Source organism: Nomascus leucogenys, chromosome 16, assembly GCF_006542625.1.
Source record: "Nomascus leucogenys isolate Asia chromosome 16, Asia_NLE_v1, whole genome shotgun sequence".
Classification (NCBI taxonomy): Eukaryota; Metazoa; Chordata; class Mammalia; order Primates; family Hylobatidae; genus Nomascus; species Nomascus leucogenys.
In genome coordinates, this window is record NC_044396.1 from 68,739,648 (window position 1) to 68,751,677 (window position 12,030).

At 37.8% G+C, this 12,030-nt stretch overlaps 1 protein-coding gene across 2 annotated transcripts in view; it reads right to left on the reverse strand.

The window, feature by feature from the left end:
* The window catches only part of RAD21 (RAD21 cohesin complex component), a 28,885-nt gene extending 17,060 nt beyond the window's left edge, over window positions 1-11,825 (reverse strand). The window contains exons 1-3 of one of the 2 annotated variants that reach the window (XM_003256139.3): window positions 11,566-11,825; window positions 3,522-3,697; window positions 63-192 (exon numbers count right to left, since the gene is read on the reverse strand). In XM_003256139.3, coding sequence (XP_003256187.1) covers window positions 63-192; window positions 3,522-3,665 — 274 coding nt within the window. In that variant the 5' untranslated portion in view covers window positions 3,666-3,697; window positions 11,566-11,825. Of the gene's footprint in view, window positions 1-62; window positions 193-3,521; window positions 3,698-11,045; window positions 11,065-11,565 lie in introns of those variants that run through there. The other variant, XM_030795176.1, reaches the window with a different exon arrangement.
* Window positions 11,826-12,030: the final 205 nt, after the last annotated feature.

Sequence of the window (12,030 nt, forward strand, 5' to 3'; positions counted from 1 at the left end):
CATGAGAAACTCCAAAGTAAAAAACAACAACAACAACAAAAACCAAACAAGTTCAACAATACCTGGCCGAAAAGCCATCTTTATCTTAATGAATGCTTCATTACAGTCTGCAAGAAGGTATTTGGCTTTCCTGTGATAGATTCGAACTACTCCCAGTAAGAGATGTCCTGATGTCCGTAATGCCATTTTCACCTATGAATAAAACATTAATCATATTCCAAAACCTGCATTTCGTGCCATTCATAGTCTTTATTTTTTTATCTTTTTCCTTTAAAGTTGCATTATAATCACATACATTTCTCACTGTCCTTACCTATAAATTGCCTGAATATCGAATATCCTGAAAAGACAGAGTGAGTGGTAATTCACGAATTAACACAAACATGAAGGAAGCTAGGAAGCAAGCACTAAACCATTCCATGAATTGTGTCATTAGCACATTAAGGAGCACGTAACACTTTTGGTTGCCAATCCAGAGCCATTGTTTCTTGCTGGCTGAGTCAATTCTGATTTTGTTTGAGAAGCAAATGTCCCCCACACTGACAGATGTCTCATTCCTCTCTGCTAATACCTGTTCTTCAGTGGGCATGAAACATAGTTCAGCCAATTGAGTAACAAGTGAAGTATGCCAGAGAGTTTCTGAGAAAGATTTCCCCCCCAAAAGAACGTCTCTCTCTTCCTTCCCTCTTTCCTGCTTTGATAGGTAGGGCTTGCTTGATGCTTCATGCAGTCACCCTGTAAACCACAATGCTAAAGTATGAGGACAGGAAGCCAACACACTAAGGATGGAGAGTCCTTGGATGACATAATCAAGCTGCTGGACCAATCTCAGATCTCCCTGTTTCCAAAATTTTAGTTAATTAAGCCTGTTATTTCCCTTATTGTTTAAGCTACTTTTTACTAAGTTTCCATTAATTGGAAAGCATACTGATTTAAAAAAAAAGTTTGGAAAGCATACTAATTGATAAAGAACAATAGTATCCATAGCTTTTTTTCACCAGAAAATATACTCCCAACCTTTTTTCAAGGCAGATCTTGATCAACATTAATATGGGATACAGTATGTGGAAAAGCAGTAGTTGATAAAACAATGAGATAAGACTCCATTTAAACACAAGTATTCAAAATTCCTCTAGCCATAAGGAAAATTTACTGAAAGAACAAGGCAACATGAACTCAAACATCCCCAGATACTTTCCCAAACCATGCCATAAAACACAAGTTCTAAGGTAACAAAAAAAGCTTTTAAACATTTGCTTAATGTTTAAATTATGATTAGTATATTGTTATTTGTAAAAGAAAATGTTGTATTTTAAATTTTACGTGTATTCTCTACAGCACTCTAGGACCCTACTTATGACTCTCAGGTTCTGTATTTATGAGCATTTTATGTGACTTACAGCATAAATGAGGAGTCTATGGCCATACATTTTTAGACATCCGAAATTATACCAAATTCGTGATCAAATTCAGAATTTATCAGACAATGAATCCCTAATTTTAAAAAAACTCAAAGTAAAATGTTGCTCCTAATGGAAAAACAGAATCTATTTTTATGTGGTGTTATAAAATTTAAAATTTATATTGACTGAACCTTCACCTAAGAACAAAGGAGGGAAAAAAAACCTCTGCTAACTATTATCTAGAAGTAGCAACTTTCGAAAAGTGGTGTTTGGGCAAAAGCTTTCTTTCTGGATTAGTCTGGTTCAGAGTTTAGCCTAGGAGTAGGTAAAATGAGGTATGGCATATGTTTTTGAGCTAGTGTGTATTAAAATGTAAACATAAATATAATGAAGATTCCAGGCTACATATTCTGGGAAAGCTCTGCAAATAGGGCCAGTGGTTCTTCCAATGGGGGCGTGGAAGAGAGAAGAGAAAAAGTATGCAAGCTTGCAGTTGCAAATGAGCCACGTGTGACACTTACGCTAAACAACTAAACTGACATTTTCACAACAAGAACTGCACACCAAAGCAAACATTAGAAATTTCAGGCCAGTTCACTCTGGAAATATCTTTACATCCTGTTACCAAATAGATAAAAAGCTCAGTTAGAAATGGTTTAAAAAATTTGAAGAGAAATCACTTTCTCTCATAAACACATTATAATCTTTTACATTATTCCTGAACTGTCTGCTTTCCTTTGTGGCTGCTCGTGTATATGTTCAATTACCAGATTGTCTCATACTCTTTTGTAGTGTCCCTAAAGTGGCACAAAGTACTCGGTACGTATCATGAAAAAAATCTGTTATCCTTTTAAGCCACTCAATATTTGCTTACAGATGTTAAAGATTAGCCACACATATACTTTCCAGAAAAGAGTACAATTTCTACGTTTTCCATTAACTTATCCCAGTAAGCATATCTATAAAAAAAATTGAAAATACCAATGTTCTCATACAATTTGACCAGCAGTGCAAACTGGTATGATCTCACCAGAACAAACTGTTAGTGCATATCACAAATCTCAAATACATGTACATCACTTGGCCTATCAATTATAATTCTAAAAATAAATCTTAAGAAACACTTAAGGGCGTGAACAAACATTTAACAAGAAATGTTTACTAAATGGCTAGTCTTTAAAAAGAAAATAAAACAACCTGTAATCCTACCACCTACAGAAATCTGTAATAATCTTTTGGTATGCCTTCTAGGCTTTCCTGTGTACATGTACACAAGTTTTCTTTGTGTATATACATAAAAACTAACATAATGATTGTTAGAAGGCTGCATCCAGGAAATAGAGCAAAACTTAGGAAAAGGCACAGATTTCTCATAAACACCCCCTTCCTCACACACAGATAATCTTCCCCACAATTGACACCTCCCATCAGTGTTTCATTTATTGAAATCGATAAACTTATATTAACACATCATTACCAAAAGTCTCTAGTTTACATCAGGGTTCACACTTGGTATTATACATTCTATTAGTTTGGACAAATGTAAACAGCATTTGTTAACTATTATACTATCATGCAAAACAGTTTGACTGCTCTAAAAAGAATAGTCTGTGCTCTGCCTACTCAACCCTACATTCTCTCCCCAACCTCCCATCTTTTTACTGTCTCATTTGTATAGTTTTGGCTTTTCCAGAATGTCCTATAGCTGCAATCATATAATATGTAGCCTTTTGAGATTGGCTTATTTTACTAAGTAATATGCATTTACAGCACTTTCACGTCGTTTTTTTTTTTTGAGACAGGGTCTCAAAAGCTCCTCTAAGGAACAGATCAGTAAACAATATTTGGGCACTGCCCTGACTGATGCTTATTTGCCATTAAAAAATAGGCAAATCAAAATATATGCACTTAGAGATTTTTTTTAAAGAAAAAGAGAATCATACCGTAATCATATCAAATGTATCTAGAGGTGATAAGGACTTCACATAATAAAGAAACACTTCTAAGGATTTTCCTTGCGCTCCAATGCCCCTACCTAAAAAAACTGTTTTAGAAGTTCTATTTCACATATCAATAAACAATCAACAAAGTGAATAAAAATGTCAACATCAAACATACCTTTGGTGAGATGATACTCTCCACGCTGCTCTCTAAATTACACTCGAACACATGGGCTTTGGTTAGCTTCTTATCCCAATGGGCCGCTAGCCAAATTTTGGCCAGAGGCCCTCTTTTACTGAGAACAAAATGTGCGTAGAACATTGTTCTGGCTGGCTATGAAAATAGAAGAAAACCTAAGAGGGGAAAAAAAAGTTAATGTAAATATTATCTGACAATTTAAATACTTATCAAGACATAAGAAATTTAAAATTTTTGTTCTCTTTAATATAAAAACCATAAAAATGCTTGAGTAAATGTTTAATATGTATTTTAAAAACAACAGATTTAAAACAAATCTATTGTTTTAATTTTGAGAGAGGAAAAAAAAAATAGACCCCAAAATACTAAGAGCTGAAAGTAAAAGGGACAAGAGTCAAATTGCTTTCCTGCCTTGTTTCATTTCTATCTTGACTGACAGTAGAAATAGTCTGTACACTGGCCAAAAGCTAGAGAATATATTTTTCATGGCAAGAAAAGAAAATCTATGAAGAAAGATACTCAGGCACAGATAAAAATCTGTGGAAATTTCCATTTTTAGAATCCCATTAACAATCACGATTCTGGGATAAATTATCTGTAAAATTGCTACTACACGAAAAGTACTGTACTAAGCATTTCATATTCCACCAAGCAAAGCTAAGCAGGTGGGCTGGCCCCATTTTACAGGTGGGTAGTTTAGAAAAATCGACATTCAAAAAAGGTAAAGAATTATATATAGTTTTCTTAACTTAAGAATTTACAAAGCATTTATCTACTTATAATTTAAATATTAAATCAGGGACAATGGTACAGCAGATTTATCTTATGACTGAAAGTCTTGGAATCACAAATATGTTACTGACATTTTACTTTCCTTCAGCACTCTAATGTATTAAGAAAGGCCACTTGAAAACCCCAGTTCAGAACAGTATATTAACTGCAGGATATTTCCTTTATATCATTTAATTTCCCTCTTTCACAGATTTAAAACAAATCTACTTCAGCGAATGAATTTCCAGATTTAAAACAAATCTATTGTTTTAACTTTTTTCTAAAATGTCCATGACTAGAAAATGATATATGCCTTGCTTTACAGAAACAAAATCAAATACATGTACAATACATAAAAAGCACTTTAAAATTTTAATTTGAAATAGAGTCACAGGGAGTCATACAGATAGTAGGTCTCATGTACTTTTTTAAACCTAGTTTCTCCCAATGGTGACATCTTAAATAACTACAATATAGTATCAAAACCAGGGCACTGACATTGATTCAATGTGTCTACAGACTTTTATACCATTTTATCACATATGCAGATTTGTATAATCACCACTGCAAAAAGATACACAGCTATTCCATCACTACAAAACTCATCACATTCATCTCTCTCTCTCTGCCATTCCTAAGTCTTGACAAGCACCACCTGTTCTACATTTCTAATTTTGTCACTTTTTTTCTTTTAAGAGATGGGGTCTCATTCTGTCTCCCAGGCTGGAGTGCAGTGATGTGATCATAGCTCACTGCAGCCTTGAACTCCTAGGCTCAAGCAATCCTCCTGCCTCAGCCTCTCAAGTAGTTGGAACTACAGGCGTTGAGTCACCACACTGGACTTAATTTTGTTGTTTTGAGAAAATTATATAAATGAATCATATAGTATATGACTTCTTGAAATGGCTTTTTGCATCTAGCACAATGCTTCTGTGATCCAAGTTGTTATGTTTATCAATAGTATATTCCCTTTTACTGTTGGACAGCATTCCGTGAGATTCATATACCACCATATGCTTGAACATTCACCTACTGAAGGACATTTAGTTGTTTCCAGTTTTTGGCTATTACAAATAAAGATGCTATAAATATTCATGTACAGACTTTTGGTGAACATTAAGTTTTCATTTCTCTAGGACAACTGTCCCGAAGTGTGACTACTGACAAATATTGTTAAGTATATGTTTAGTTTTTAAAGAAACTTTAATACAATTATCAAAATAAGTGAGATTTTTTACATTTATAGGCTTATCAAATTTATATGGAAAAGCAAATAAACTAAAAAAGCTAAAACTATTTTGGAAAAAAGTGAGAAAAACTAGTCTATTTGATTTCAAGACTTACTATATAGCTATAATACTCAAGATTGGTATTGGGAGAGGAAACACAGTCAATGTAACAGAACTGAGAACCCAGAAATAGCCCGCACAACTAAGTTCGACTGATTTTTTTTTTTTTTACAAAGATGCAAAAGCTATCTAATGGAGAAATGATAGATTTTTCAACAAATGGTGCTGGAGTGATTAAACACGATCTGAAGACCAGAAAACATGCACGCACGCACACCCCCCCTCCACAAAACAAAAAAGGCAAGGAAAAAACCCACCACCTAAAATCTCACACATTATATAAAAATTCAAAATAGACAAAACTTTTTAAAAATGGCAGAGGGGAACCTTCAGTACCTAAAGCTTGGTAAAAATTTTGACACATCAAAAACACAACCCATGAAGGCAAAGTTCTTGCTCAATAAACTCGCCTTTATCAAATTAAACTTCTGCTCTATGAAAGAAATGCAAAGACAAGCTATAGACTGGGGAAAAAAATATTTGTAAACCACACATCTGACTAGAACTCAGATATAGAATATGTAAAGAATTCTCAAAACTTCAGGGGTAAGAAGAAAAAAAACCTCCAATTAGAAAATAAGCAAAAGAGGCCAGGCATGCTGGCTCATGCCTGTAATCCCAGCACTTTGACAGGCCGAGACAGGCAGATCACTTGAGGCCAGGAGTTCAAGACCAGTCAGGGCAATTTTGCAAAACCCCGTCTCTACTAAAAAACACAGAAATTGCTACGTGTGGTGGCATGTGCCCGTAATCCCAGTTACTCAGGTGGCTGATGCAGGAGGATTGCTTGAACCTAGGCTGTGGAAGTTGCAGTCAGCTGAGATCGCGACACTGCCTTCTAGCCTGAGTGACACAGCAAGACTGTCTAAAAAGACAAAAAAAAAGTGAGCCAAAGAAGAGAAATTTCACAGAAGAGGTTTACTGATGACAAATAAGAACATGAGATGTTCAATTATCCTAGGCATTTGAGAAATACAAATTAAGGCCAAAAACATTATCACCACACACTTAATATAAGAGCTAAATTAAAAAATAGTGGCACCGTCAAATGCTGAAAAAGACGCAGAGAAGCTGGATCTCTTACACTGCAGGTGGGACTGAAATCTCTTGAACTAGCTTTTTTCTGAAAGAGTAATTGTTTTTCATTTTTTCACAGTCTGTAAATCTTAAAATGAGAATTTTGCTTACTGTACTTTCAATTAAAAATGTGCCAATTCTTTCCAATGATGTAGAGAAAATATATTTTAGTTAAGCGTATCACAGGCAACAGATTTCTTACATGTCAAAAATATTTGGGAGGGTGGGGGGCTGTGGTGCAAGAATACTGCAGTCAGGTTTGCCTTATCTCCATTTCCATCACTTAAAGAGTCTTGAAATTCTCATTCTCTGAATCTAATGTCCCCAAAGGATTATTAATTCATACTAAAAAAACTTTTTCTCAAAAGAAAAAAAACCAGGCTTTGTCAACTGTCTAATGTTGTAAACTCTTCCTCCTAAATTTGGAGTTAAGGAAGGAAGAAATTGTCTAGCCGTGGTGGCTCACGCCTGTCATCCCAGCACTTTGGGAGGCCAAGGTAAGAGGAATGCTTGAGGATAGGAGTTCCAGACCACCCTGGTCAATATAGCAAGACCCTGTGTTTATTTTTTAAAAAAAAAGAAATTAAAGAATGAAGAAATACTATATTCTATACTAAGAACTCAGACAAAATATTCTTAAGGTACAAGCATTAAATAACACCTCAAAGGTGCTTTATTTGCCCTTTGGTATTTTATAGATTAAAACATGCTTCCCATACTGGAAGAGAGCCTCCTATGTTTCAAATCAGTGCCTACTTCAAGCCTTAAAATGTTGTTACAAAACTTAAGCTGCTCCTACTATGTTATAAATAAAATCTAGAGAACTTTACAGAAATCCAACATAGCAGCATGTTCTGAGAAATATAATCGCTGTTGTACAGGACAAGCCCCAAGTTCCACTATGGAAGCAAGCAACTGTATCCTAAACAAAAAACTCCTTAATATTAAGCTTCTAGAATACTATCTGTCACATGACAATTACTAAATATGTGCTTAATGAATAAGTAAATAAGATCTACCAAGTGATCTCATAATTGGCATATATAAAAAATTTTAGACGTTTTAAAAATTAAAACTGCTGACATTTTTCAACAGGTGTCAGTAGCTCTTGGCCAGCACTTCAGCTGCTGGTCAAAGCACCGTGCCTAAAATATCCCAGCTATGCAGAGGCAGAGATTCCTAAACAGAAGCCTGTTTGGCATAGGATGGGGCTAAGGAAGGCAGAGTGATACTAAAATTAATGTGGGAAACAATTAGCAAGAGGAAATCACTCTAATAACTAAAGGAAGCCAAAGGAGCAGTGGTGGATTGACTCCCGGTGTATATCTGAATGAGGAGAAAGTGTAATTATAATTGCCTTTTAAGACAATTTTTTTTTCCTTGATAATACCAAACTTTATCCAATCTTTAAAAAAGTCGATTAATCTCTTTAGGTTTTGAAGATTCTATATTCTGCTAAATCCTTTATGAAAACCCTGTGCAGAAAATCTGCATTTGATACCAGAGCACAACTTAGCATTTCATGATTTGAGAATCATTTTTTTCTAAAGCGGCAAGCAATTTTTTTCAATTGATCCTAAAAAATTAAAGTCTGATGTGAAACAGCAGAAAGATTGCTATTTTAGAACATATTCAAGAATACAAAAAATGGCAATTTAAGACTGTTTCAAAGAATCAAACTGAGGCTCATGCTTCTAGGATAGTATCAGTCATTACCAATATTTCACTCATTAGAAAGCATGGCAGGACAGTGGTTGTGTAAACTGGTGCTGTCTTCTCTGAAGGACAATATAACATTTTATAAAAATTTCACTTACACTTTCTAGCCAGAAATTGCACTTTCAGTAACCAATACAAAAGATATACTTGGAGATGCATATTACTAAAGACAAAACCAAAAAACCAAACACGAAAAAACCCAAAGAAAACTTACTAAGCACTACGTGTTTTATGTACCCAACCTCTTCATGACTGTCCTACAGAAGTAAATTACTGGCCCATTTTACAGATGGAGAAAACAGATGAATATAAGTAAATGTCACTAGTATTTAATGGAAATGGAACTTGAACTTCAGAATCCACACTTCTAACTACAACACTATGCTGCCTTGCCAGAGCAGAACAGAACATTCTAAATAACCTACTTGGCCATCAATAAGTGATATGAAAAATTAATATACCCAAACAACGGAATATAGTCGGTCTTCCTTATCCATGGCTTCTGCATCCATGGACTAAACCAACCCAGGATCAAAAATTGTTGGAGGGGGGAGACAAAAAAAACACAACAATAAAAAATAATACTAATAAAAAACTATAACAACTATATTAACTATTAACATAGCATTTACATTGTAATATTATAAATAGAGATGATTTGAAGTATATGGGACGTTAGTAGGTTATATGCAAATACTACACTATTTCATATAAGCGACTTGAGCATTCGTGGTTTTGGTCCTGGAACCAATTCCCCTTTAATATCAAGGGACAATTGTACAGTACAGCTTTAAACAAGAATACAACATTTGTACTAACACGGAAAATCTACAGGTTAAGTGCAGAAAAGTTGGAGTTTTAAAAAAGAATGCTCTTTCTCTATATATTTACGAGTTCTTGAATAAGCTTAAAATACCTGTGGTGTACACATGAAACTGGTGATATTGGTTACCTCTAGAAAGTAGGTTTGCAGGGCAAGTGAGGCCTACCTTTTTGTACCGTTTGTATATATATACATATATATACACACACACACACATACATACACACACACACAATTTTAACTCGGGACATACATGTACACCACCTATTCAAAGTAAAAACTACTATCTCAGAAGTAAAGACATAATCCTGTTATTGTCATTAACTAGCAGGTTAAGCTGCCTAACCTTTATGCAGTTCAGTTTCCCTACTATGAAAACCTGAAAGGTTGAAATCTGGTGGTTTACCTAACCTTTGAAAACATCAATACCTAACTCAGATCAGAATGGAGCTACCTCTTCAGGGGCGTGGGGTGAAGGATCTCCGAAGATATTTCTAACCCTGCACACTAGAAATCTCCTCTGTTTTGGTTCTAACATCCTTTGACCAAGAGTTTTACAATCAGACAGTCGTAGGTTCAAATTCAGCTCCCTCTTTGCTCAGTTGTTTTGTAACGGTGAATAAGTTTTTTCTCAACTATAAAGTGGGACAATATTCACCAAAAAAGATTATGAAAATTAAATACAAGGGCACACCTAACATAGTGCCACTGCTGATGTGAAGAGTAACTCTGAAGACAATCTTGCAGCAAAACATTAACCAGCCAGTATAATCACACCTAACAACTCTGGTTTGACATTTAAACTAAAAACACAACCTTATTTCTCAAGAATTAGAAAATTTCCATTCTGTACCAAACTGTAAAAGACAGAGTTTCTTAGAATTTGTATGTTTCACAAAATAATTCACCAGAAATTCTTTTGTAATTCTGACTTGTGTATAAAAAAAGCACTATGTCTATTAGTTATGCACTGCCGTCACCTCAACTATACAAACTGTTAACTTATTTGAAGATCAGATATGGCGTATGTCCTCACCAATGCTTTTCCAAAAATAATTAGTTGCCTCCGACATTAACAAAGGTATTTAATGACTTCACGATTTCAGAAACCTTCTCCTGCCTGTCTCCAAAATTCTACAGACTCGCACAGCCCGCTGGCATTTACACCCAATTTAAGAAAATAGAAATTTTTGCCTGAAAACCAATTACTCTTCTAACCAGTATAATGACAGCAAAGATTAACTTTCCCTTGCAAAAAGAAGCCGATAAACACAAGCCTTTCCCAGAAACCCTTCACACAAAAGCTGTTTTTTTTTTTCACGCTGAAGACACTAACAAATCAGAGTGACCAAGTAAACCCCCCAGCGTTTCCCTCTTACAAATTTGAAGAAGGCCGCTAAGTCTGGCAGCACAACCCGACAGTGTCACCCCACACTATCAGAGCGGATCATTCGCAAAAAGCCTTTTTCAGCGACGAAAAGGGCACCAACCATTTATCAGAAACACGTACCTCCCCCAGAGCGTCTCTACAACACCCGATATCCTTAATCACTTTAAAGAATGATTGGAAAAGTTGAGGGGAAACCCAATTATGCAAATATCCTTGGAAAAAGAAGCAACTTCCCTCCGTCGCTTTTTCCACGCGTCTGTGCAATATTTAGCATTCCCAACGTAAAAATTGTCTTTTTAAAACCGGAGGGCAGCAGCAGTCACTGGCCGAGGGGCACCCGCCAACCCCCCACCCCCAGCCCAGCCTAGCCTCACCAGATCCGCACGTTCTTGAGCCCCGCACCCGAGTTCGGCGGAAGGTTGCTGCTCCCGGGGCTGGCACCGCGGGCGGCGGGCCCGCCACCGCCTCCTCCCAGACAGCCATTTTTACCCGCGGAGTAGGCGGCCCGGTCCCCAGAGCGGGCTCGTTCAAACCTCTTCCCCTCCCTCCGCAGCCCAGGGTTTCCCCGGCCTCCTGGGGGACGTGAGATGGACCTGCAGAGTAACAGCCTTTGTAGATCTCAGAATGGATCAGAATCATTTGTTATCGAACAAGCGACGATGCGGGCCCAAGCTGCATGGGTCCGGGCCGAGGGCGGGCCCGGGGCGAAGGGGGCTGGGCGGGTGGCGCCGCCGCTTGGGCGCCGGGAGGGTGGCAGCACGCGTGGGCGCGGCAAGAGCTGCCTTCTCCCTCGCCTTCCCGCCCCCAAGAGTCCGGCTCCCCGACGGCTGAGCGGCGGGGAAAGGGTGGGGGGAGGGAGCTAGAGGAAAAGAAGGGGTCGGCCAAGTCTCTTACCTTACTCTCCGCTGGGAGTTAGGCGGGCTGGGTGGCCCGGGGAGGGGAAAAGGGTCGGGGGAGGGGGCGGGGAAAGGGGGGAGCCCTTGCAAGGTGTAGCTTCGGAGCAGCTCCCGCCGCCGCCACAGCCGGCGCCTCCTTTCCGATTCACTCAAACAAACAAGATGGCTGCCGTTACGCCGCGGCTCTTCCTGCCGCCCAAATCCTCGGTTCAAATCGGCAGGATGTTTACGGTCAAAATGGTACCTGTGCGCCTGCGCAGCCAGCCTAAGCCCCCCCCGCCGGAAGGAGCGGCGCAGGCGCAATGACTATTTCCTTTTCTTTGGAACCCGCCCTGTTTGTGGACTCTGCAACTGAGCAAGCGCAAAGGTGATTCTCTTGCGAGAGGGTCTTTGAGAGTTGCGGTTAGCCAATAGCGTAGGATGGCGCACGCGCAGTGTTTTCCAGTGCGGTGAATATTTGCAT